This window comes from Ambystoma mexicanum, chromosome 10 (genome assembly GCF_040938575.1).
Source record: "Ambystoma mexicanum isolate Mex_15411 chromosome 10, UKY_AmexF1_1, whole genome shotgun sequence".
In the NCBI taxonomy this organism is placed as follows: domain Eukaryota; kingdom Metazoa; phylum Chordata; class Amphibia; order Caudata; family Ambystomatidae; genus Ambystoma; species Ambystoma mexicanum.
Window position 1 is genome coordinate 1006473132 of NC_090932.1, and position 27232 is coordinate 1006500363.

General features: G+C 51.5%; 1 protein-coding gene across 12 annotated transcripts in view; it reads right to left on the reverse strand.

The window, feature by feature from the left end:
• The window catches only part of EIF4G1 (eukaryotic translation initiation factor 4 gamma 1), a 1670216-nt gene that overhangs the window by 3010 nt on the left and 1639974 nt on the right, over positions 1–27232 (reverse strand). For all 12 annotated transcript variants that reach the window (XM_069618798.1, XM_069618805.1, XM_069618804.1 and 9 more), the window contains 2 exons: positions 24720–24854; positions 24373–24454 (listed from right to left, as the gene is read on the reverse strand). In XM_069618798.1, coding sequence (XP_069474899.1) covers positions 24373–24454; positions 24720–24854 — 217 coding nt within the window. The remainder of the gene's footprint in view (positions 1–24372; positions 24455–24719; positions 24855–27232) is intronic.

Genomic DNA, 27232 nt, shown 5'->3' on the forward strand with positions numbered 1-27232 from the left:
TGTTATGGGAAAACTAACATGTCCTTCAGGCTGTCAGTACTGGGAAACATGGTTTCCCTTAGTCTTGTGACTTTGTTACTACTTTTAGTAACTTTGTATCATTTTATAATGAATCTTACAATGGGGTACACTTTTGTTTTTGCCCTAGACTAAAATGATTTTTGATTACTCTAGGCGTGCTAAATAGATCAGCTGGCGGCAGCAGTGACATTTTCGTTTTAGTTCTACCACGTTTGGCTACTAATTATGGCTAGTGCCCAAACATAGCTGTGCCACATGGTTTTTCATTGTCCTTTGGCCATCTTCCTTTTTAGCCTTCTCCCTGGCCTGAGAGGCCAGGAAAATCCTTATATGGACTTCCAGTTACAGAAAAAGCAGAGGCTTTTGGCGGGCTATGTGTGTTTGCTGGGAGGATGTGTCCCAATCCACAGACTGGTTTCAGTGTGAGTGGTATGCACGAGTGGTCCCGATTGGACCACTGCTGTGGTGTGTTTGGCTACTTCTGCTATTGGGAGTTTCAACTCTTACCAGGCATTTAGGATAAGAGGACCCCTGCACCCATTCTTCAGAGATCCTGGAGTAACTGAGGGGTGCGTCCGCAGCACCACCCTCGCCTCGTGGAATGTCAAATAAGGCAGCTTGCAGGACAGGGCCTGGATCTCACTTACTCTTCTGGCAGAGGTGATGGCCATGAGGAAAGCGGTCTTCAAAGACAAACTTGAGCGGAGCTTGATGCATAGGCTCGAATGGAGGTCCCATGAGCCTAGTTAACACCACGTTGAGTTCCCACACGGGGGGTGAAGCCTTCACTGGCAGGAACAAACGCAACTGTCCCTTGATTAACTCTTTACACTAGACCGTGTGACCAAAGTGAAGACCGTCCTGGAGATCGGGTGTAGCGGAAGATAGCCGCCAGATGCACCTTGATGGAGGTGTGCGCCAGCCCCGATTTAGCCAATGACAAGTACGGAAGAACTTGGGGGGCCGTGACACACTGCGGGTTAATCTTCTGCGACCACCAAGTCGCAAAACGCTTCCATTTGTGTCTGTAGCATTTAAGAGTCGACAACGCCCTGGCTTTGGCAAGGACTTTGCTGCAGTCTGCCGGTAGCTCGTAACCACCGAACTCTAATGGTGCAGGATCCAGGCCTTCAAGTTCAGCAAGCCTGGGTTATGGTGCAGGATCGCACCACCTTCCCTGGGAGCAGATCCACGACCACTGGTAACTTGATGGGAAGGGACTCTGATATGCTGAGAAGGTCCGGGTACCAGATTTGCCTCGGCCACGCTGGTGCGAGAAGGATCATCCTGCACTGGTACTGTTTAAAACTCATAGCAGTAGTGGCAACGGGGGTGGGAGGAATGCATATAGAAACCAGCCTTCCCAAGGAAAGGAGAATGCGTCCCCCATTCTCCCCATCTGGGGAAACCTGCTGGCGAACCTCTGGGACTTGGTGTTCGTTGCCATCGCAAACAGATTGATCTGGGGACAGCCCCACTGGTGGAAAAGTCTGTCCACTTGATTCTGCTGAAGCTGTCAGCGCAGCTCCCTGCTGAGAGTCGGCAACAGTGTTTTTTTACTCCTGCCAGGTGAAACGTAACAAGGACCATCCCCTGGGTGATGGCCCAGTGCCGAAAAATCCTACGCCTCTTTGGAGAGCGTTGGGGATCTGGTGCCCCCCTGCTTCCAGATGTAAAGCATTGTGGTGGTATTGAATTGTCTGTGAAGACCAGCAACAACCTGAGGGCCCAAAACACTGCCCGTAATTCCAGTACGTTGATGTGCAGCATCTACGCCTCCGGTAGCCACAGACATTTGGCGTGACGACCTCCGGTGTGAGCTCCCCATTCCTTACAGGGAAGTGCCCGTTGTGACCGTCTACTGGTACGGGGGACTCTGGAAGTCTGTGCCTCCGGTAATGTTGGAGCGCACCCACCACCTTATCGCTCGACGGAACTCCCTTGTCGAGCGCGATTCTGTCCTGGAAGCCTCCGGCCAGCTGGATCCAACAGGCGTCCAGGAATTCCTACAGCGGGCGCATCCGCAATCTGCAGAGCCGGATCAGGTATATACATGACGACATGCCAAGCAGCGACTTGATGGTCCCCACTGTGGCGATCTTCAGTGCCAACAGTCGTTGCACCTTGCCCAAGATGGCCACTATCCTCTACTCCGATGGTGCTGCCAGGCAGGACAGTGTTGAGCCTGGATCCTAGGAAAAGTACTTCCTGCGATGGAGTCAAGCAGGACTTGCCATAAATCACAGAGAACTCCGGGTACATCAGCAGCTGGACAGTCCTCACTGTGTGATCGACGGCAATGTCCCTGGACTTGGCCGGGATGAGCCAGTCGTCGAGGTAAGGATATACACGAATCCCCTTTAGTTGTAGATGGGCCGCAACCGGAGCCAGGCACTTGGTGAAGACTCTGGGTGCTGACTTTAGTCCGAAGGGGAGAGCCTTGAACTGGTAATGCTTCCCTTGTACGATGAAGCGCAGGAACTTGCAATGCTTTTCGTTTATGGGGACGAGGAAGTACGTGTACTCTAGATCCACCGTCAAAGTCTGTCCTCAAGCTGGCCAGTCAAGTGCTGCAGTGTGACCAACCTGACATTCTGGGGCTTTATGTACTTGAGTCTTTGTAGGTCGAGAATGGGCCTCCAGGCCCGGTCTTCTTTCTTACGAGAAAGTATCTGGAGTAAACTCTGGAGCCCCGTAGATGCTTTGGAATCAGTTCTATCGCCCCTTTGCTTAACATGGCCCTAACATCCAGGAGCAGCTGAGGGATGTGTTGTTCCTGTCGGGTCACCAGTGGTATTTGCGGACACTTCAGTTGAAATTCTATAGTGTGTCCGTGGGCGAGAGCGTCCAGCAACCATTGATCAGTGGAGATGGTCTCCCAAACTATTATGAAGTTCGCCAGCCGGTCTCCCACTGGGTCGCAGCGGTGCCCCCCCCATGCCTCGGCTGGTTCAGTCCTGCTTGGAGGCCGGTGCCCTGAGAGCCTTGATTACGGCCACCTCCGAAGGCCCTGGAATGACCCCGGTTGGCTTCTTGGGTCGTTGAACGGGAGGGTTAGTGGTAGAAGATGAGCCCCTGCCAAAACCCTTCGAAGACCTACTAGACTTCCCTCCAAAGGAACGAAAGGACGGACGATGCTGTTGCAATGTGCCCAAGGCACGGCCTTCTCCATGTCGGTCTTGATGTCCTGGAGGGATTAATCGACAGCCTTTCCGAAAAGGTTGTCTCCGTCTGGACCTCCTGTCTAAAGTTGGTGGTATTGAGCCTGCCACAACGACCAAGGCAAACCCTGTTTCCCATCTGGTGGAAAACCATGTACGCAATGTCCAGGGCCACGATGATGGCATGGTCCGACACCACCTCGCCTTCCTGAAGAATCGCCAAAGCCTCGACCCGTTTGTCATAAGGTAGGAAAATCCAGGAGTTGAGCCATCTTTTACCAAAGCTCCCGGTAGTATCAGGGCACGATCGCTAGGGCGTTGGCTGCCTTGACTGTCGACGCTGCCGAGAAGATGACCGGTCTACCCATGGAATCAAATTTCTTCCCCTTGTTGTCTGGGGGAGCAGATGCAGAAGATGAGTTTGCCGACTTCTTCCTGTCGGCCGCCGAGTCCCGCGATGGCTGAGACCGCAGACTCCGACACCTGGTATTTCTTTTCAAGTCAGTCTCTCTTCGCTGAGGTTGAGGCGGGGCTCCTCAGTAGTGCCAGCCCCTCATCCCAGACGTCGTCCCAAAGCAGTACTGACAGAATGGTCTTCCGATTTGCCTCCCGGCGCTGACACAGCAAGCCCTCTGCCGGAGTAAGCTGGAAAAGCTCGACACATGGGCGATCATGGAGTGGAAGGATCCCACTTCGTCCGGCAGAGAAGCTCATGGAGGCGAGGACATCCCGCTGTGTCCATACCCCAAGGGGTGGAGGGCAGCGACAGCTGGAATGGAGGCGTAGGGTGCCTCCTTTTCTCAGACTGTGGTTGCCCTGGTGTCAACAGGATTACTGACGGCATCCTTTTTTGAATCTCCGACACCAGCATGTGGAGGGTCGAGAGAATATCCTGCAACAGGTTTCTAGGAGGTACCTGGGGGGGAGGAGGGGAGAAGGGTCGCTGGGCCCAGCGCCCATGTCGTCCACGCCGACGTTGTCAGTCGTTGCCTCTGGCAATCATCTCCTCGACGTTCTCCTAGTCGTCACCACCACCCTCATCCGGGATGGTGTGGACAGAAACAATTTCATCCTCCTCGGACGTAGACATGTCCATGCCCTGGAGTTCTTCTCCACCCCCCTTACCCGTTCTTCGGGTCCAGAGGGGTTGGTCTCGGGCTACTACCGGCTTGGACGCCTGGGAGGAAGAACCACTCTGGACGCTACCGGGGCAACCTGGACCGGGTCAGGCCCCCTTCGCCTTCGAGAGGGCGGCATCGACCATCTCAATGGAAGAGGACCTTTTGGCCTGGATCACCTGGGCCTTCACGGGCAGGTCGGACACCTTGTCCTGCTTGGCCTTCTCCGGTTTCTCCCGCAGCTTCCATGCGGTAGCCGACATCCTCTTGGACGAAGAGCTGGAGCGGTGGCTCGAGGCCGATGGAGACGCTGAACGCGCCCTGCCCATCACGGGATTCGCTTGCGCGAGGACCCAGACAGATGCAGACTTGCGGTGCTTGGCCTTGCGTGCTCTCAAAAGACACTGAAACCTGGTGTGGTTGGCTGGATCCTGATGAGGCATGCCCCTGTGAACCACCAGAGGTAGAGACCGTGGCCTTGAGCCACGTCGCCAGCCAGACGTGTCAATCCTTCATTGTGCGCTTGGAGAAGCCACGGCAGATCTCACAATCTTCTTCCTTGTGTGTCGGGTGTAGACAATAGAGGCACTGTGAATGCATGGAGTCCATGAAAACATTACGCACACCGCAGCTGGTGCACAGTTTGAAGAGGGAATCCAGCGCGGTGTAGGCCTGATGGACTTCTGGAAACTTCCAAGAAGAAACACTTGACAATGTCTGCCCTTGAGGGGCAATGAAGGTTGCCGAAAAAGGGTCCCTGTTAATCGGATGGATAAACGATGGAGCACACGTGCCCGGTTGAACTAAAAACAGTTTTCCTACCAAAAAAGTGTGAAAAAAACACAGAAGCTCCACAAGCGAAATAAAATGCAACTCCCCCCAACACTGAAAATGGCTGCCAGAGGAGGGGCTTCAGGAGAGGGCAGTCATTGGCTGGGGGCAGTATGACCCAGAGCTCAGTGATTGGTTTATAAGAGAAAGACAGTTTATAAAGTAAAGTGAAACTGTTTTTTCTTTTACAGGGGCTTCCCAGGCTGACGGGGAAAATTCATGAGCATGTGAATCCATGCCAGACCCCATGATGGAGAACATCTAATTCTTGATGTCTGCTCGATATCCTGCGAAGAGCAGCCTTTGGAAGAGTCCGGGGACCTTTCTGTGGCTGACAAGTTCTGAGTTTGGGCTACTGTGCTGTCGCAGTTCCAAGTTGCGACCTGGAACTTGGGGGATCCTCAGTTTGTCCGACAAGACTTATTTACCTCTGCGGAATGTCAGTCCTAGCTGCAAGGGGACCCGAGATAGGAAGGAAAGTCTGACTGACAAGTGAGGCCCTTTGCGCCGCCGTGCTGCGGTGACCACCATCCGAAACAGCGTACCTGACCAGATTCTAGTCTCGAGAGGGGTCCTGCATTGAGTTTTGCTGCATTCTTCATCCAAGCATCCTTGCACAACCGAAAGACACCAACCGCAGATCAGATCGAAACTTGCAACCACTGCGCATCGAGGACTGTGAGTGACGGCAGGAAAAGTAACCGTGGACCTGCCAACTCCTGGGGAGAATCGGAGTACAAAGGGGGAGGGTGCCGGTGGGAGGAGGCGAAGTTACAGTGGTTCTTACCTGCCCCTAAACTCCCTTTCCAAGGTGTCCTAACTTATTATACTTGGTGTTTCCATAGCATTCAGAAAGTTGGGGACACTTCTATAAATTAGAAAACGTTGTCCTCTAACCCTTGGAACTGTTCACTGGACCCCAGAAACCCCATCTTCATCTTTTCCAGCGTCACAAAGTTTGTCGGACCTGTCCTGATCTTTTGGGCATAAGGCCTCAGACAATTTAGGGAAGGCCTTTTGAAGTTAGGGTTAACTCTGTGGACCTTTGGTGCATAATGTAATTTGTATTTTTTTTCTCTCTTTTTTTTCAGGGGTTCGCTTTGTATTATGCCCTCAACCAGCGACTGTATACAAGTAATCTATTACTGTTGTGTGATATTTCGACCTGTGCGTAGTCAGTGCTCAGTGATATTTAGCCATAAACAAAAAACTATTTTTATACATCTTGTCTAAATGTAATCTGTGATTCCCACTGTGTGTACTCATTGTGGACCCTTTACAAGCCCACCACACCTCTTGAGACTTAGCCTAGACCCGTCACTTGTACCTTTAACTGGTTTGGCTGCAGCGCCCCAGAGTTGTCCCAGTCACATTATAAGTTGGCCATCTATACATATGTCCACCAGGCCAGAGTATAGAAAATCAGTCCTAACATTCAGGAATACAGTTTTGAGTTCAGTCTAATATACTAGAAAGGGCAGAACAGAAGCAAAATCCAACGATAACCAACTGTGTAAAGTTCAGTTGTTGGCAAGGAACAAGTTACCTGTAACTGTTCTCCAGCATGGGTGTGGCATGGATTCACATGCTCATGAATATTCCCAAGTCAGGCCGGGAATCCTCAGTAAAAGAAAAAACAGTTTCACTTTCACTTACAAACCGTCTTTCTCCAATAGACCAATCACCGAGCTCTGGGTCACATTGCCCTCTCCCTAAGCCCGGTCTCTGGCAGCAAACTTCAGATTTGGTAGCACGTAAAGTGGTAGTATGACCAAGAAGAGCCGCGGAGGGGCAGGAGGGAGGATTCATGCTAGACCCATGCTGGAGAACAGTTGCAAGTAACGACGTCCTCTTCATCGCCGACCCGGAGCGTTGGCTCGTGGTTGAAGGGGCTGGGGGGATGCAGTTCCCGACCTGGCCGCCGAGGAGTACGTCCCCAACAGCGTGCCCGTGGGCTCGTGTGCTGAGCCTTATGTTGGGCCCCCGTCTCTGGGGCACCCTCAAAGATCTTAGAAGACCGCTCAGATTTCCTCTTGCTGGGTGAGGCTCAGGGGTCACCCACAGCCAGGATCTTCGTCTGAAGCCACACAGAGAGCCGCTTGCGACGGTCCTTCATGGTGCGGGGCACCATATCCTTGCAGAACGCACAGGTCTCCTCCACGTGTGTTGGTCGGAATGCAAGCAGTAAAGGCACAGAGTGCTCATCGTCCAGGAAAAGGTTCCGTAGTCCACATCCAGGGCAGATCCTGAACAGAGGTGTCTAGTCTTTGTCTTCAGCCATGTCCACGCAGGGGAGGCCTCAAAAGAATCTGGAATTCTCCAAGAAGGGAAATCAATGAAAAAAAATCAGCCTTTAGGGGTGTAGAAAGCTCCGAAAAACGGGTCCCCGTTAGTCAGATGATGGATCGATGGAGCTTGAAGCCCGATTGACCAGAAGAAAATAGAGTAAACTCTTAGAAAATAAATCGCAAAATGCAGTAAAAATCTGAAGATGGTTGCCAGAGCAGGGGCTTAGGTTGAGGGTAGTCATTGGCTGGAATCAGTATGACCCAGAGACCAGTGATTGGTGGTTTGGAGAAAGACCGTTCAGTAATTAAACTGATTTGTTTCTTTACCGACGATTCCCAGCCTGACGACAGGGAATTCATGAGCATGTGCATCCATGTCAGACACCATGCTGGAGAAATTACTCTTACCTCGAGAATAGGCTCACCTTCAAGCGAACAGGTCGTGTAGCACTGCTTGGCCGACCCTTGACTCCTCTCTGGAATCCCAGTCGACGCAGTAGAAACTTGTGAAGGTGTGCGTGGACCTCCACGTAGCAGCCCTGCAGATGTCCAGCAGTGGCACACCAGACAGAAAAGCAGTCGTCACAGCGATCGCTCTGGTGGAATGGGCTCTCGGATGGCTGGGCAGCAGTTGGTTTGCCAACCGGTGACAGTGCACACTCAGTCAGAGGCCCACCTGGAGATAGAAGCCCTTCCCATGGTTCACAGGAGCAAAGTTCACGGATAGTTGAGACGTCCTCAGGAAACTTGTCGTGAAGATTCAAATAAGGTTGTTTGCAGGATCTCACCTAACCACCTGGCAGAGGTGATGGCCACGAGAAACGGAGCCAAGAAATGAACGAGAGAAGCTTGGTGCATAGGCTTGAAAGGGGCCCCCGCCATGAGCCTGGTCAGCACCACATTGAGTTCTCACCCCTGGGCAGATACCTTCACTGGTGGGAACAATCAAAATCGTCCTTTAAGGAACTCCTTGATTAGATGGTGTGACAAAAGAAGACCGTCCCGGATACCTGGTGTAGTGGGAGATGGCCGCCAGATGCACTTTGATGGAGGCGTGCGCCAGCCCCACCTTAGCCAAAGACAATACGGAATGACCTGAGGGGCCCTGGCAAAGACCTCCCTGCAGTCCGCCGGTAGCTCGTACATACCAAACTAAGGCTGCAGGAGTCAGGCCTTCAGGTTCAGCGATCCTTGGCCGTGGTGCAGGATTGCGCTTTCTTCTCTGGAGAGCAGATCCGCGACCACTGGTAGATTGACTGGAGGTGACTTCAACAGGCTGAGAAGGTCCGGGTACCAAATCTACCTGGACCACGCCGATGCACCGAGAATCATCTTGCACTGGCACCGTTTGAGTTGACTGATTACTCCTAGTAGCAGAGGCAACGTATACAGGAACTGGCCTTACCACGAGAAGGAGAAAGCCTCCCCCATTCTCCCCAGGCTGGTGGAACCTGGTGGTGAACCTCTGGCACTTGGCGTTCGCCACCTTTGCAAATAGATCGATTTGGGGTCTGCCCCACCTGAGGAAGAGGTTGTTGACTTGATCCTGCCGAAGTTGCCACTCGTGGCTAGAGCGCCGCTCCCTGCTGAGAGAGTCTGCGACAGTGTTCTTGACTCCCACCAGGTGAAACTGAATGAGAAACATCCTCTGGGTGACGGACTAGTGCCACAAGTCCTGCCCCTCTCTGGAGAGAGCTGGGGACCTAGTGACCCCATTCTTCCTGATGTAGAACATTGTGGTGGTATTGTCCGTGAGGACCCGAAGAAATAACTTGAGGACCCAGAACACTGCCTGCAGTTCCAGGTCATTGATGGGTAGGCCCCTCTCCTCTGGTAGCCACAGGCCTCTGGCGTGGAGACATCTGGTGTGGGCTCCCCAGACCTCCAGGGTAGCCTTTGTGGTGACGGTGACCTGGTACAGGGGAGGGGCGGCTCTGGAAGTCTGTGGCCCCTGCAATGTTGGAGCGCACGCCCCACCACCTTATTAAACTCCTCGACAAGCACAATTCTGCCCTTGAAGCTTCCAGACACCTGGATCCAGTGGGCGTCCATGAATTCCTGGAGGGGTCACATCCACAACCTGCAGAGCCTGATTAGGTTGATACACAACGACATCATGCCGAGCAATGACTTGATGGCTCACACTTGCCCAAGATGGCCGGGATAATATTTTTCCAAGGGACTGGGGGGAGGCAGGCAGGAGACAGTGTTGAGCCTGGCCTCAAGGAACAGAGCGTCCTGCGATGGAATCAAGCAGAACTTTGGACAATTCACAGAGAATGCCAGACCCGTCAGCAGCCGGACGGTCCAGTCAGTGTGGTAGACAGCGATTTCCCTTGACTTGGCCCCGATGAGCCAGTCGTCGAGGTAAGGCTACACATGAATCCCTTGCAGACGTAGATGGCCCGCCACTGGTGCCAGGCACTTCGTAAACACCCGGGGCGCGGAATTAGGTCCAAAAGGGAAGGGCCTTGAATTGGTAATGTTTTCCCTGTACGAGTGCAGAAACTGCCGATGCTTCTCGTGAATGGGGACGTGGAAGTAAGCACCCTCCAGATATAGCGAAGTTAGGAAGTCCCCTATCTCCAGTTGGTCGAGCACATGTTGCAACATGACCATTGTGATTTTTTGGGACTTTAGGAACTTGTTCAGTTGCCACAGGCCGAGAATGGGCCCTTCTACTAAGAAGTATCTGGTGCAGCCGAGTCGCTTTGGAACGTGCTCTATCGCCCCTTTTCTTAGAATGGCCCATACCTCCTGCAAGAGTTGAGTGATGTGCTGCTCCTTTCGGGCCACCGGTGGTATCCGCGGACACTTCCGTTGGAACTCCAGAGTGGCATCCAGCACCCATCCGTCGGTGGAGATCTTACACTCACTGACTAAGCCCACCAGCGTGCATGGGTGGGAACCCCGAAGTCCTGGCAGGTTCAGTCCTGCCTCAGGAGCGATGGGGGCAGCCACCTCTGAAAACCTTGAAACAACCCCTGTAGGCCTCCTGGGACGTGGACCAGGGGGTTGACTCAAGAGGACAATGCGCCACCGAAACCATTCAGCTACCTTCCGGATTTGCTTACTGAGGCATGAAAGGAAGGGCAGTGCTGCTGAAGCGTGCATTGGGCCCGGGCAGTCTTCCTGCAGCTCTTGATGGCTTTCAACTAGTCATCAACAGCCTTCCCAAACAGATTGTCCCTGTTGAACGGCATGTCCAGGACCCTCGTCTGAAATTCCTGCTAAATGTTGGTGGCTTTCAACCAGCCACAACTACGTAGGTAGACACTGTTCCCCATCTGGCAGAACCCTGTGTCCAGGACCATGGTGAGGGCATGGTCCGATGTCGCTTCGCCCTTCTGGAGATTCTCCAGAGCCTCAACCCACTTGTCGGGGAGGAATTCCAGCAACGGGGCCAGCTTGTACCACAGTTCCCAGTCGTACCTGGCCAGGACTGCAAGCACGTTTGCCGCCTTGACCGTCGTTGCTGCCAAGTAATTCACCTTTCGGCCCAATGTGTCCAACTTCTTCCCCTCCCTGTCTGGGGAAAATGAGGCAGACGATGGATTTGAGGACTTCTTCCTTGCAGGCGCCGAGAGTATGGGGAGGGCTGCGATCGCAGGCACTTGGATGCTGACTCCGGCACCCGGTACTTCTTCTACAGCCGGTCTCTTTTCGCTGAGGTGGGATTCTTCATCAGTGCCAGCACTTCATCCCAAACATCGTCCAGGAGAGGCACTGCCAGAATGGTCTTCCCCTTAAACTCTTGGCGCTTGTTAGGGAGAATTCTCATTCTATGGATAATTTCCCTTACCTAGTGAGTCCCTCAGCAGCTTTGCTGGATTTCTGGAGTTTATTTTGTCTGCTGGGTAAGAGTGTGAGCTCCCCCCCACCCCCCACTCTTACCTGTGTTTTGCCATGTGTATTTCATCCGTTTTTGTGATTGTGGACTCTGGAATACACCACTTGAGTAGCCCCACTCTTTTGTGTGTTACACAGCACCTTCAGTGCAGCGACACAGGGCTGTCTTTTAGACTTCCCACCGACTCAATTTCTGGGTCTGACTACTGTCCCCCAGAAAAGGCCAAAGTTGTTATTAACTTTACATAGTCCTTTAACCACAGATCCAGTACACCCCATCTTACATGCAGTATTGGCAAGGGTTCATTCTTAGCCCTTTTTATCTGTACCTCTTAAGAGCATCGTTTCACTCCCTTAACATCAAGACTTGGCTGGTGGCAGTGGTACCTACCCTAATTTTCCTACCGCGATTATATTACATGACGTAGTAGTGTTTTAGGCTATTTTAGTAGCCTCAAACTTTAAACCTGCTAGCCCAAATACTTTTTATTTTGGCCCCGGTTGGGTTTAATCACCATTTCTTTTTGTTCACATCCTTCTTGGGTCTTTCTTTGCGCAGCAAACCAGGTTTGCCTCCTTTGTTCACGGACCTTTGGCGGGCTTCTGACCAGAAGCCCTCCTTTGGCGTCTAGGTGGGCTGAATGTGAGGGAGGGGTGTACCGCCTGCACAGGGTCTCCTTGGAGACCCAAGTCGCACTTTGTGTTGATTGGCTGAGGTGGTTGTCCGGGCTGGACAACCCCCCTGCTGAGTGACAGCCAGGCTGAGTGAGTGGGGGATTTTGGCATAAAAGGCAGGACTCTTGGGCTAGAAGGCAGAGTCGCCACTGGAACCGAAGAGAAGCGGAGAAGATGGCTGCTGCAACCCTGAGTCCCAGTGAAACCCTGCTGCAGTCCTGAGCCATCTACCCCTTCAACGACTAAGAGAAAATCCAGTCTGGAGTCTTCATCCCTTGTGCCTGGTGGGATCAACCACCTCGTCTTTTCTTCAGTCATAGAAACCTCTCCTGGGTCGAAATCACTGCTGTGCTGTAGTGCTCCGGATAGCCATTAGAAGAGCCCTCTCCTGATTTAAAGGAGCGCACCTTTTATTCATCGTTGTCTTTTTCGCTGCTGCTGGCCTCATCCCTGGGTAGTGCAGATCGCTCCAGATGTCCTTGTCCCCACAACTGCAGCCGCAGGAACTACCAGGAACAACTGCCGTGGCACCAGCTTTTCTCCAACGGTATAAGGTACTGTGCACACTTGGTCATTCCCTGCGTCTGACCAGTCGGAATCGGGGTGAACCCCTTTCCTCCACAAAGATTTGTTCTTTCGTCCCTCCCGCTTATAACTTTTCCTTCCATTTGACAATCTTTACAAACTCTTTGCATCTCAAATCTCAAACTGTTCAACGTGTGATCCTCAATAACTGAGCATCTGCTCCATTGACACTGGCGCAAGCCTATTGACTTTAATCTGTATCTTTGACTAAGTCCCAGAGTCTCCTTGCCTTGAAAAAGTATTGCCTATGATTTTTATTCACATTTCCATTCGCGGGTACGAGTTAGTATAGCAACACCGGTCTGTCAAATCCTAAATGTACTTACCTTGAATTTGCAGGAACAAGCGGAATTGGGTGTGTGTAGTGTATTTTACGTGTGGTTTTAATTTATAGAAGTCAAGTGTTTTGTGAACAGATGGTTTAAAAATAAAATGTACTTCTATTTTTTACCTGAAACCTTGAGTCAGTGTTTGCTTGAGTGTCAGTAATTGTGGTCCTTTGTGTAATCTCTACTACTGCTCATTTACTCTTGAGATAAGTCTGGCTCCTCCGCTACTGCTACCACTTTAACAGTGTAGTACAGGCTTGTACCAAAGGTGAACTTGTATTACCACTTGTAGTCTTAATTGTGTGTAGTGGTCCCCAAGGGCACTGCACAGGATTCTGCCCAACATGCATCTCTCTTGGAATGGGTGTCAATGCAGTAGTGCTGAGTGAAGATATGAACTGAGCTCCATGTAGCTGCCTTGCAAATGCTGTCTAGGGGGACATTTGCAATGAAGGCTAGAGTGGCGCCGGTACCTCGTGTGGAGTGGGCTCTTGGTGTTACAGGCAGCGTTTTGTCTGATAATGAATAGCATAATTGTATACATTTGACTATCCATCTGGAGATGGCTCTTTTGGAAACCCGTTCTCCCGGTCTGCCTGTAGCCAGGGAGACGAATAGTTGCTCAGTTTTCCTCAGCGGTTTGATCTCATCTACGTAGTAGAGAACCGCCTTCCTCACATCTAGTGTATGGAGTTTGACCTCAACTGAGCTGGTTGGCTTCTGGAAGAAGGCCGGGAGCTCGATGAACTGGTTTACGTGAAACTTGGAAATTAATTTAGGTGAGAACCTAGGGTGCGTTGGTAAAACCAATTTGTCTTTATGAATGATAAAGAAAGGGTCCTGCACTAACAAGGCTTGGAGTTAGCAGATTCTTCTTATGTAGGTAATTGCCACTAAGAAGGCAGTTTATAGGTTATGTGTCTAAGAGTAGCCTGATGCAAAGGCTCAAAGGGGGGGGGGGGGGGTCCATGAGTTTTGCTGGTACTACATTTAGATCCCAACCAGGCGGGGGATTAGAGACCGGAGGGTGTAGTCTCTTTACTCCCTCCATGAATGCCTTAATGACTGGCACTTTCCACCATGAGATCTTACTTTGAGAGGTGGTGTATGCTGATAAAGCTGCTAAGTGGACTGAAGAGAATTAAAGACCAACCCTGAATCCAACAGGTGGAGCATGTAAGTAAGAATGTGTGATGGAGTACACTCTAAGGGGTTTATCTGCATAGATTGACAACAAATGATGAAACTTTTCCACTTGTGGAAATAGCAGTGTCTGGCTTCCGTGCTTCTTTTAGGATGTCCATACACCGTTGTGGAAGATTAAAGGTGTCTGACTTCAGGAGCCATGCTGCGTGGTTCAAAGAGTGAGGTTGTGTATGTATTGTTGACCCCCCCCCCCCACCCCCGTGTTGAGTCAATGGGTTGACCTGGAACAGGAGTTTGATGGTGTTGCACATCGCCAGTTTGCGAAGATGGGGATACCATAGTCGTCGCCGAAGGGGGAGCGCGTAAGCAAGCCTCGCCGACCAATTAATCCATAGGGGGTTCCCCCTTGGAGTCTGGTAGGGGGGAATCTGGACGCGAAGTTTGGGCATTGCTTGTTCTCTTTTGTAGCGAAAAAGTCTAGAGAGGGGTAGCCCCAAAGAGAGAAGATGTGGTCTACTATGTCTGCGTGCAGTTTCCACTTGTGCTCTTGCAGAGGATCTCTGCTGAGGGAGTCCGCTAGAGTGTTGAGTACCCCTGGAACATGTTGGGAGGATAGGGACATCACTCGTCTGAGTGCCCACTTCCATATTTTCTGCACCAGCTTGGACAGATTTGGAGTGTGTGTACTTCCCCGTTTGTTGACATAGAACATAGCGGTAGTGCTGTCTGTCAGGACTTGTACCGATTGGTTTGTCAGATGTTCTTCGAAGGCTTGTAGTGCTTTGAGGATTGCCAATAACTAGTAGGTTTATGTGCTTTTGTGCGGTCTCTTGTGACCACAGGCCGTGTGCTGAAGGTAGCGGGGGGCCCCCACCCGGAAAGTGACGCGTCTGTTGTGGTGACCGCCTGCGCTTCCGGTTCGTGGAAAGGTTTCCCCTTGAGCAGATTCTCCCTTGACAACCAGCTTAAGTTCTGAACCAGTGTTGGCAAAACAACCACTAGATCTTCCCACTGACCACTTGCCTGAGACCATTGTTTCGGCAACCACTCCTGCATTGGTCGCAGGAGTGTGTGGGGGACCAGGTAAATGCAAGATGCCATCATACCTAGCAGACGCATTGCTTTGTGTACGCTTATCCGGAGACCGGCTTGATACTGGGGTATTTGACGAAGCATGTCTTGTACTCCCTTCCATGGATGGGAAGGCTAAGCCTGTCTTTGTATCTAATACAGATCCTAGGAACTGTTCTAATGAGTTTGGTACCAGACTTGACCTTTTCTCGTTTAATGAGAAGCCCAATTGGAAGAGAAGGTCTATAGTTCTTGGAGTGTTTAGCTTGCAAAAATCGTAGGTTTCTCCCGTGACCAGCCAGTCGTCCAGGTAAGGGTACACTGGGATTGACTCCCTGCGTAGGTGCGCTGTCACCACTGCCAGTACCTTGGTGAACACTCTTGGAGCCGAGGCTATCTCAAAGAGCAGCACCTTGAACTGGTAGTGCTGGTCTGCTACTTTGAACCGCAAGAAACTTCTGTGCGCTGGGAACATTGAACATGGAAGCTACTTACTTTCATATTTCAATGTTGCCATGTAATACCACTGTTTTAACAGAGGGATTACTTCTTGTAGCGTTGTCATGCAAACTTTTTGTGACTTGACAAACTTGTTTGCAGAGCGCAGGTCTAGTACCGGGCGCATGGTCAGATCTTTCATTGGAACAAGGAAGTACGTTGAATAAATACCCTTGTTTACCTCGTACAGCACGACTTTGATGGCGTCTTTGAGGAGTAGAGCCTTGACTCCCTCTGGCAGGGCGAGTTCTTCCTGTGATGGTTTTATATGGCACGGTGGGAGGTTTGATGGTCTTCCCTGGAATTCTATACAGTAACCTGTCACCGTCGACAGCACCCACTTGTCCGATGTTATACCCTCCCATGCGTGGGTGAAAAGAGATTCGTCCTCTGACTGGGGAGGGTAGGGAGGGGGCCTGTAGCAGGGAGTCATTGTTTGGAGGGTGTTCCTCCACCTCTGGGGGGGAACCTCTCCCTTTTCTGCGACCTCTGGGGTAAACCTGGGTAGCCTGTTGGTTGGTGTTCCATGAGGAAACTTGGCTCTGATTATATCCAGTGCCTGTGTGTTTTGACCCCAAAAGCAACAAAAATTATTGCCACCTCTTTGGCCTGGTTGGTTGTCAGTTGGCCAAGGCTTTTTAGTGCCTCATTCTTACTCGGCGGACTAGAGCGTCCTCAACTGCTTTACCACACAACACATTCTGCTCAACAGGCATGTTGAGTAAGGTAGCTTGAGTTTCCAATTTGAACCCCGGCTGTCTAAGCCAGGTGTGATGTTTTAAGATTATGGCTTATGCAAAAACACGGCCAGCGTTATTCGCTGCGTCAACGTTGTTTTTCAGAAGAACGCCAGCTATAGCTCTGCCTTTGGCAGCCAGAAGGGAGAGTTTGGATTTAAGTGGCTCTCGTGCTGACTCTGCCAGGGCCGTCAACTCATCCCATTTGGTGCAGTCGTAGCTGGATAGGAATGTGGAATTATTTGCGATCCACGCTCGGAATGCCGCTGATGACGCCATTTTCCTACCCATGGCATACAGGTTTTTGCTCTGCTTGTCCGGAGGATGCCAAGTGGTTACCAGCTCTCTTCCTGGTAGTGGTGATTACCAATGAGTCTGGCCGAAGTTGGCCCCTTATATATAAAGGGTCGGAAGGCGCTGGGTGTAAGAGTTTATCAATTCTAGGGTTTACCGCCCCGCTTTCATTTGGCCTTTCTACGGAAGGCTGAATCCTTCTTTGGACTGACTTAAGCAGGGGAAACAATTGGGCTGCAGGTTTCTTGTTGCCCAAGCTATTTTTTGCAAAAATCTTTATCCTGTTTATCCTGTTCGATCTCTTGCGTTTCAATACCGAAACGCAAGAGGAGTATATCATTGAACAGGAGCTGGTTGTCCACCGGGGAGTAGGGTAAAGGAGGGTCTTGCGGGACTGGAGAGTCCATTGCAAAAACTACTGACTCAATGTAATCTTGAGCCTGATCGCCCCCCCCCCCCCCCCCACCTTGGCATCGTATTCTTCGTCGTCATAATAAGGCTCATCCATGTATTCATCCTGCCTGCATCCAGGTCGTACAGGCCACAGGAGAGGCGGGGAGTTTTGGGGACTGGCTCCACGAACAGTTCCACTGGGGGGGAAAAAAAATCTTTTCTTAGCCGGTTGTGCCAGTAATTGGGACTGAGAGGCTGTGTATTTTGTTCTTGAGCCAGACGCCTGGGTAGTGGGAGGCGTGTTGGCAAGATGTGAGAACATGTGGATGTTCGTCAAAAAAATTAACCAAACAAGTCATACGACTCCTGACTATCAATATCTTGTGCGGTCCATGTGGCTGAACTGGGGAAAGACAGGGGTAGAAGTAGGGGTAGAGGTGGGCTATAGCTCTTCCTCATCTACACAGATAGGATCAGGCTGCTCTGCTTGATCAGGCTCCTCGTAGGTTTCTTGGACAGGAATAACCACAGGTTTGGGGTGGATGACTGCTCTCCAGGTCTGTCTCATATTCTCCCCCCCCCAAAAAAAAAGAGTCCTTATCCTTAGAGGAGCTGGACCTGTGCTTTTCTCTATGATCCCTGCTCTTGGAGGAAAATTCTGGAGATAGGGGTCAAGGTAGGGGCCTTGGGAGGTCTGTTCAGCAGAACAGGCCAAACCTGACTCCCTGGGCTTGTCCCTGGGTGTAGGTAGAGTCTCGACAGCGGGGATGGCTTGCGTGGTGACTTTCGACGCCGCAAGGCCGGGCAGGGGAGGGGTGGGTTTGAGTCGGACATCTTGCTTTATCAGGCTTGTAGTGAGGCGGCCGTTCGGGGCACTCAGAGGACTTCTGATCAGAGGATCTGCCCTTCGTCGTCAACTTCGCTCGCACCGCCGTGGGGAGTGTGTTTAGTGTGGGGCAGTGTTGTGCCCTTGCCGCCAGGTGTCTTCCCCGTAACAGGACCGCCGGCCTGTCTGTTAGGGTCGGGGGCTGGCACTGGGGAACGTCTAGGTTCCCCATCACCTTTGGCGTCCGAAGGGACGGCCTAGCTGTCTTCGATGGACAACCTTTTAATGTCCATGTCGGCCTCTGCCTGCATGGCGTGATGAGCCCAACACTTTGTCCGTCTGTCCTTGAGGGTCTTGGGTCGGAGCAGTTTACAGGCCTGACAATGAGCCTCGTCGTGGTCTCTGTGCAAACAAAGGTTGCACACCCTGCGTTTGTCGACCCACGTATATTTTTTATTGCAGGATGGGCAGGATTTAAAAGGAGTACGCTCCATTTTGTTGGCAGACAGCTGGGCAACAATGGGAAATGGTGGGAATATGGAACAAGTTGCTTACCTGTAACTGTTGTTCTCCAGAATGGGTCTGGCATGGATTCACATGCTCATGAATATTCCCCGTCAGGCTGGGAATCCTCGATAAAGAAAAAATCAGTATCCGTTTCGTTTCTGATCTGTCTTTCTTGGTAGTAACTGATCTCTGGGTCATACTGGCCCCAGCCAATGACTGCCCTCTCCCTAAGCCCCTCCCCTGGCAGCCATCCTCAGATTTGGTAGCACGTAAAGTGGAGTATGACCAAGTGAAGAGCCACAGAGGGGAAGGAGGCAGGGTTCGCATGTGAATCCATGCCAGACCCATGCTGGGGAACAGTTACAGGTAATTAACTTGTTCCTTCTCCAGCATGGGTTCTGGCATGGATTCACATGCTCATGAATATAAGAATACATAGCAGTATACACATGCACAACCACGGGAGGTGGCAACAGGCTCAACATTAAGCAATACACAACTCAACATTAAGCATCTCTTACCTCCTCACCAGGCTCACCTTAAGCAAACAGGTTGCGCAGCACTGCTTGGCCGACCCTGGAGTCCCGATCGACGTAGTAGAATCTTGTGAAGGTGCGCGATCGCTCTGGTCGAATCGGCTCCCGGACGGCCGGGCAGCGGTCGGTTTGCAAACCAGTGACAGTGCATGATGCAGCCGGAGAGCCATCTGGAAATCGAAGCCTTCGCGAGAGCCTTCCCTTGATTCACGGATCCAAAGTTCACAAACAGCTGTGATGTCTTCCGAAAACTTTGTGCGGTCTAGGTAGAACTTCAGCGCTCTAGCTACGTCCAGCAAGTGCAGAGTCCTCTCGGCCTACGACGACGGCAAGAAAACTCAACAGCAAGGGCTCGTTGAGGTGGAAGTCGAACGGCACCTTGGGCATAAAGGAGGGGTGCGTCCTCTGCACCACCCTCGTGTCGTGAAAAGTAAAGTATGGAGGCTTGCAAGATAGGGCCTGGATCTCTCACACTCGTCGTGCGGAGGAGATGGCCACGAGAAATGCTGTCTTCCACGACAGGAACTTCAATGGCGCCGAATGCATAGGCTCGAATGGGGCCCCCATGAGCCTGGTCAGCACCACGTTGAGCTCCCATGCCGGGGCAGGGGCCTTAGCCGGCGGGAACGATCGGAATAGTCCCTTCATAAATTCCTTCACCAGGCGATGAGACCACAAGGACGCCCGTCCTGTAGTTCTGGTGTATCGGGAGATGGCAGCCAGATGTATCTTGATGGAGGCGTGAGCCAGTCCAGCTTTGGCAAGCGACAGCAGGTACGGCAATACTTGAGGGGCCGTAATCCGCAGAGGGTTAATCTGCTGTGCACGGCACCAGACAAGAGAACCGCTTCCACTTATGTCTAGGACTTGAGAGTTGAGGACGCCCTGGCTTTTGCAAGAACCTCTCTGCAGTCAGCCAGAATATCATATCCTCCAAACTCTAGTGCTGCAGGAGCCAAGCCTGCCAGTTCAGCGACTCTGGGTCGTGATGAATAATGGCGCCTCCTTCTCCGGAGAGAAGATCTGCGTCCGTCGCCAGCTTGATAGGTGGGGACGAAGACAAGTCCAGAAGGTCCAGGAACCAGATCTGTCTCGGCCACGCCAGTGCGACAAGGATCATCCTGCACCTGGACCTCTTGAGCTGGTTGATGAGACGGAGCAGCAACGGCAACGGAGGGAACGCGTACAGGAACAGGCCGTTCCAAGGGAACGAGAAAGCATCGCCCATGCTCCTCGGCTGTGTGAACCTGGTGGCGAACCTCTGGCACTTGGAGTTCGTCGCCGTCGTGAACAGGTCGTTCTGGGGTTTGCCCCATTGTTGAAAGAGCCGATCCACCTGGTCCTGACGTAGTTCCCACTTGTGGCACGAGCGCAGCTCCCTTCTGAGTGAGTCGCTGATGGTGTTTTTTATTCCTGCCAAGTGGAAGGGAACCAGAAACATCCCCTGGACGACTGGCCAGTGCCACAAATCCTGGGCCTCCTTGGATAGGGCTGGGGATCTGGTGCCTCCCTGCTTCCGGATGTAGAACATTGTGGTGGTGTTGTCGGTGAAGATCCTCACCACTTTGTCCTTGAGGGACGGAAGGAACGATTTGAGCGCCCAGAACACGGCTCGTAGCTCCAGGATGTTGGAAGTGGAGAGACCTCTCCTCCGGGAGCCAGAGGCCTCTTGCGTGGAGCTCTCTGGTGTGGATCCCCCCATCCCTCCAGGGAGGCATCCGTTGTCACAGTCTCCCGATACGCCGGGGTCTGAAAGTCTCTGCCTGCCGTGGGGTGCGCATGGGTACCCCCACCATAGAATCCTCGTCGAGCGGGATCCTGTCTTCGAAGCTGCCCACCGCTTGAATCCAGCAGGCGTCGAGGAACTCTTGCAGCGGACGCATCCGAAGTCTGCCAAGGGGCACAAGGTAGATGCATGAGGACATCATCCCGAGGAGGGACTTGATGGACCTCACCCTAGCCACATCCGTGGCTAACAGGCGCTGCACCTTGCCCAAAATGGCCTTCGTCCTTTCTTCCGACAGATGCCAATTGCTCCACTGTATCCAGCTTTGCTCCCAGAAACAGCGCTACCTGCGACGGAACCTGGTGGGATTTGGGATAGTTGATGGCGAATCCCAGTTCTGTGAGCAGGCGGACGGTCCTCGCTGTGTGTTCGACGGCGAGTTCTCTTGACCTTGCACAGATTAGCCAGTCGTCCCGGTAGGGGTAGACGTGGATCCCCTGCAGGCGCAGCCGCGCCGCCACTGGAGCGAGGCACTTGGTGAACACCCTGGGCGCCGACTTTAATCTGAACGGCAGGGCTCTGAATTGGTAGGGACGCCCCTGGACTACGAATCTGAGGAACTTTGTGTCCTTTTTAGAATGGGGATGTGGAAGTAAGCATCCTCCAGGTCCAGTGACGATAGGAAGTCGCCCTCCTCCAGCTGTCCCAGCACGTGCTGGAGGGTGTCCATTCTGAATTTCTGTGCCTTGATGTACTTGTTTAACCAACGCAGGTCCAGGATGGGGCGCCAACCGCCTGTCATCTTTCTGACGAAGAAGTACCTTGAGTATACTCCGGAGCCCTGGAACCTCTTGGGGGCGAGCTCAATGGCACCTTTCTTGAGCATCGTCCTTACCTCTAACAGCAGTTGAGGGACGCGATTCTCCTTCCTGGCCATGGGAGGAATGCAAGGACACTTCTTTTGAAATTCTAGCGAGTGTCCGCGGGCCAGGGTGTCCAGCACCCAACGGTCGGTGGAGATGAACTCCCACACGCTGACTAACTTCGTCAGCCGGCCTCCCACCGGGGTGCTTTGGTGGGGGCCCGACGCTACGGCCGGTTCAGTCCTGCTTGGAAGAGGCCTTGCCGCCTTGGCCTCCTCGACGAGACCCCCCTTGATTGCCGCGGCCTCCTGTAGGCCTCCTGGGACGAGGAGTGGGCCGCCTGGCGGTACGTAGAAGAAGCACTGCTGGATCCCTTGGAGCCTCCCTGTCTGCCCCGGAGCTCCAAAAGGGCGGCCATTGCAGAAGGATTCCTAGGGCTCGGTCTGTCTGTGTCGAACCTCTCGTTGAGGCCTTTCACGGTTTCCACCAGATCCTCCTCGGAGGCTGAATCAGAGTCCGTAATGGCCACCGCCCCCCCTTCTTTTTCCACCGGGGTTTTCACGGGGGTCTTAACGATGGGCTGGAAAGAGGATTCCCTCCGCGGTGGCAGGGAAACTCTGGGCCCCGAGGCCGCCTCCACTGGCGTAGTTTCTGCTGGCTTCACCAGGGCCGCTGCGACAACCTCGATAGAGGCCTTTGCTGAGTGGATCAAGGCCCTCACCACCTTAGGTGCGTCCTGGGCCTTCGCTTTGGGTTGAGGGTCATCGGCTCACTCCCCCTTGGCTACCTTCGAGATCGACCGGGGCCTCTCCAGAAGCTTACCCGGGTTCTCGGACTTCCTCTTCCCCCAACCACAGCGGTTGATTGTGCCGGGGAAGTCGCGCCCTGCCCTTCTCCAGCCGAGCAGCGAGGCGGGAACGACGATCTTGCTTGGTCCGTTCCGACCGGTTCTTGCAGAACGCAGTCCTTTTCCATGTGCGTCTTGTCCTCATGAACGCAGTAGAGACATCTCGAATGCTCGTCCTCCTTGAAAACATTTTGCAATCCGCATCCCGGGCAGCTCCTGAACAGCTTGGATCCGGGAGTCGAGCTTCCCTTGAGGTAGGCCTCAGATCTTCTGGAACCTCCAAGAAGCGTAACGCGACTAAAACTTCACCCTTGAGGGGCGTAGAAGAATTCAGAAACGGGTCCCTGTTATCAGAAGTGGAAACAGTGGAGCGTGAGGCTCGATTAAACTGAAAATGAGAAAATCTCCTGAAAAAGCGCGAAAACGAGTAAAAGCTCGAGCGCTAAAGCACAAGGACTCCCAACACTTGAACGTGCAGTAAAAATCTGAGGATGGCTGCCAGGAGAGGGGCTTAGGGAGAGGGCAGTCATTGGCTGGGGGCAGTATGACCCAGAGATCAGTGATTGGTTACTACTAAGAAAGACAGATCAGAAACGAAACTGATACTGATACTGATTTTTTCTTTACCGAGGATTCCCAGCCTGACGGGGAATATTCATGAGCATGTGAATCCATGCCAGACCCCATGCTGGAGAAACATGTTTATGACCACCCCCCACTCTCCCTACTGTAAGGCCGAAAGGGCCTTCCAAGGCCGGGTGGCGCCGTCGAAATCTTCGTCCGACGGTCAGCTTCGTAGTCTTCCTGGAGTCTTCACCGCGTCGACACACGGCATCGGTAAAGGACAGAAAGAGGTAGTAACTTAAGTTATAAAAAGGTAAATGGCGTAAGCTGAAATGCACTGCGCAAATACGCGTCCGCTGACGATGGTGGAAAAAACTACCTGAGGGACCTACACCAGTGAGGGATCATGGGCACAGGGGACGTCACAATAGGGATAGTATTACTGGCACGTCCCTTTTCAAATTTCGAAAAACTACTCATACTCTGCAGCTTCCACTAGATGTCGGCCTATGCATAGCATGTGATCTAAGCAGATTACACAAGCATCAGAAATAAGTATCATTAATTTAGTCTTGTGTGATTACATGCTAGTAGTCATTTTTCATACTGTTTGTCTAAGTGTGTTCCTTGACTTTTCACAGTGTACTCATTGATGACCCCTAACCAGGCTCACCCCCCATGAGACAGCCACGTCTGAGCCAAGGCCAATGAGTGTGAAGGTATCTCAATGCTGAAACCGCACAGCGCCCCCCTGGTGGCCGAAAAAGTTTCCGGATTTGTACTGCTGCAACAGAATGCATCAAGATGAGGAATCCGTGGGAGGACACATTCGAAATGCAATGTCACAACAAAGGCGAGTCAAATATTAAAGTTAGTGGAAACCATTGGACAAAATCTACTCATGTTAACAATTCACTTTTACAAATCTTGCTTAATAGTAAAGACAAACTTACACCACCTATGCCAGTAGAACTTCATTACAACACTCAAACTCCTCCCAGTTAAAGAAGTATGGGGTTCGTAATTGCTGGGAGCTGTTTAGCTCCGGTTCCTAGCCCAGGAGAACCTGGTTAGGGTGCCACCAACAGCTATCATGAGCTACTTCCATCTCCCCAGGTCAACTGGTGCCATACTAAAACACATGACATGGACTGTATTTGGTAATGTGTATGAAGAAGCATTAGACCACATATGAATACATTTAAATAGTGCATTATACGTAATAGACACAGTTAAACATTTACATCTTGTGTGCAAGTTGTGCTATGTACCCACTCTTGGTTTCCCCAGAGGTAGCTCCTGCCTACTAGGTGATGCCCAATACCCAGGGGTGGAATTTAGCTCCTACTCACCCAACCTTAAATGTGAACCCCCAAGTTATCTGTCTTTCCAGACAAAACAAGTATCTCCAGTATCTTTTTTAATACCTATATAATTTCACCCTTAATGTGTCTTCAATTGACCACATGTAATGGCTTTGGTTCTTTTGTCACTCCTTGTTACTTACAGATTATTGCAGAATGGCACACTGATGTCATCAGGGCACGAACAAACGTATTTGATGAAAACTGCTGCTCACTTAGGTTTCCCTAAATGTAAAATAATGAATAAGGAGTCAGCTTCAATCCAAATTTCGTGACCACACAGTTACTCCATATAAAAACAATGTCTAGCAATATTCTGGACCTCCACTGCACCTTCTACAAATAGGGGCAGAGGACAGGAGACTTGCTTTGTTGGGAAGAGTGACAGTGCGAGCAGTCTGAGCGCCCATTCCCACACAATCATGCTCAGTGTGTGCTATGCCAGAACATTTAGCCACATAAATGTAATATGTCAAATGTGGGTACCCACCTCAATCCAGTCAAATATTCTTTGGTTGTCTGGATTTTCTTTCAGTAGTTTCTCAAGTTGGTTGCAGAGATCTTCAGAGGACAATTCTTTCCGACTTGGTGTTTCAGACTCATCACCTAAGGTGTACTCCACTTTCTGGTTGGAAAGAGAAAATTTAATGCAAATAAAATGAATTTGTGCGACAGTATTAGTTGTCATATTAATTTGTTTTTGGTGAGATTTTGCTTTAACAACACAGTTAAAGATCAACAAGATAGTTCACCAGACTCTCCCTGCCACCTCTTGCGTGGTGTAGGACACCAATATGCTAGAACGCAAAAGTGAAACCACACAAGCTATAGCCTGAAAGACGTTTTGAACTAGAATTTCCAAAATAAAAAGATCTGCTTCATCAGGGAAACTGAGCTTTGGGCAACAAGGAGCAAAGTAACCGTAAGCCAGGTTTTCATTGTAGGTGCCCACTTAATCTTCCCATGATTACACGTCAGTCTTCAGCATGGGTTTTGGCATGTATTTACATGCTCATGAATATTCCCCTGGAAAAAGAAAAACAAGTTTTGCTTTAAAACTATTTCTCCTCTAAACCAATCACTGTCCTCTGGGCCATACTGCCCCCATCCAATGACAGTCCTCTCCCTAAGCTCCACTCCTGGTGCCCATCTTCAAAATTGATAAGCACGTAAAGTAGCAGTATGAACCAAGAAGCACCGCAGATGGGAAGGAGGGAGGATTTGCATGTGAATCCATGCCAGACCCATGCTGGAGAACAATAGTTACCAGTAACTGTTCTCCAGCATGGATTTCATTGCTCATGAATATTCCCCGTCATGCTGGGACTGGGATTGATAAAAGAAAAAATCTTTCATTTCAGAACTGTCTTTCTCCTATAAACCAATCACTGAGCTCTGGGTCATACTGCCCCCAGCCAATGACTACCGTCTACCCAAGTCTCTGCTCTGGCAGCCATCTTCACATTTGGTAGCATATAAAGTGGCAGTAGGACCAAGAGAAGAGCTGCAGAGAGGCTGGCGGGAGGGTTTGCATGTGAATGTCCGCTTTCCTACATAAATACTGCATGGGTGTCCCTTGCGAGGGACAGGAGACTATCTTTTTCACCAGAAAAACCTTCTTCCCCTTTAAATTTAGAGGCACGCGGGGGTGCGGCCCTGGGAGCATGTGCTGCCGCGACTCTGCCCTCCGGCTCCACACCTCAGTCCCCATAGACGTGTCGACAATATATTCAACATTGCCTAATGATACCAGTTTTATTAGGGGGGAGGTTGGTGAGACGTATGAAGGAAAGGAGACTAACGAGGACTAAGAGTACGTTAGTCACTACAGTGAGTAACTTGTGATTATTCTTACGTCCCGTTCCCTTTCCTCCATACTCCATGGGCGATTACAACTGGGCGTAGCCCCAGGCTGGAGAGGAACCCACCTTAAATAGGTTTCTAAGAACCGCCTGTCTGCTGCGTCTGATCTAGAGTCGGCGTCCAAACAGTAGTGCTTGCAGAAAGCCTGCTTATGACTTGCCAGAGGACATGTCGCTGGAAAGCAATCGCCGTTGCCTTGGCTCTGACCGCATGTGCGTGCATGTTGGCCGGCAGTGGCTTGTGCTGTCCCTGGTAGGCTTCTTTAATGGCCGAGACCATCCAAAAAGCTATGGAGGCCCGATACCCAGGTCTTGAACCATCGAAAGGGACAAAGAGCATCCGACTTGCGGAAGCCGTTGGTCCCATCAAGGTAGAATTTCAGGGCACACCTGACATCAAGGCAGTGCTGAACTCTGTGCCTCGTCTTTGGGCTCGGCAAAAAAGGCATGCAACACAATTTCTTCGATCAGATGGAATGCGGACGGCACCTTAGGTAGGAATGCTGGGTGCGTTCGAAGGAATACCTTGTCCCTGTGAAAAGTAGTCTATGGCTCTGAGGCAATCAGAGCCTGGATTTTGCTGTTTCTGCAAGTCGAGGTGAGGCCGACTAACAAGGCTGTTTTAATGGTGACCAGCCTGATGTCAGAGAACGCCATTGGTTCAAAAGGTTTGTGCGCCATGGAGCGCAAGACTATTTTGAGGTCCCACACAGGGTGCTGCCTCTTGATGGGCGGGTAGAGCCTGGCGAGACCAATCAGATGTCTTTTGACAATTGGGTTGGAAGAGGAGAAACTCTCCTACTCCAAGTTTCTGTATTCCCTCAATGGCTGCCAAGAAGGAGTGTCAGGTGTCTACCCAGGGCCAGTCTTACAACAGATTGTACCCCAGGCGGGAAGCATCGCTGGCGTCCCCCTCCCCCGACCTGTGATCTCATGCATGTGTCATGGGGTGCGCAGCGGGTGTGGGGACTATGAGTTAAGAAAATTGTCAATGCAGGCATCTGCTGAATTTCAAGAACCTCAGAAAACAGCAATAAGAGGGCCAAACCTGAACAGGCCTGGTTATGTTAGTCTGCTTTTGCTCTTCATTTTTTATTAACAATGACCAGTTTGCTGCTGTGACTCAGGTCAGAGAATCGAC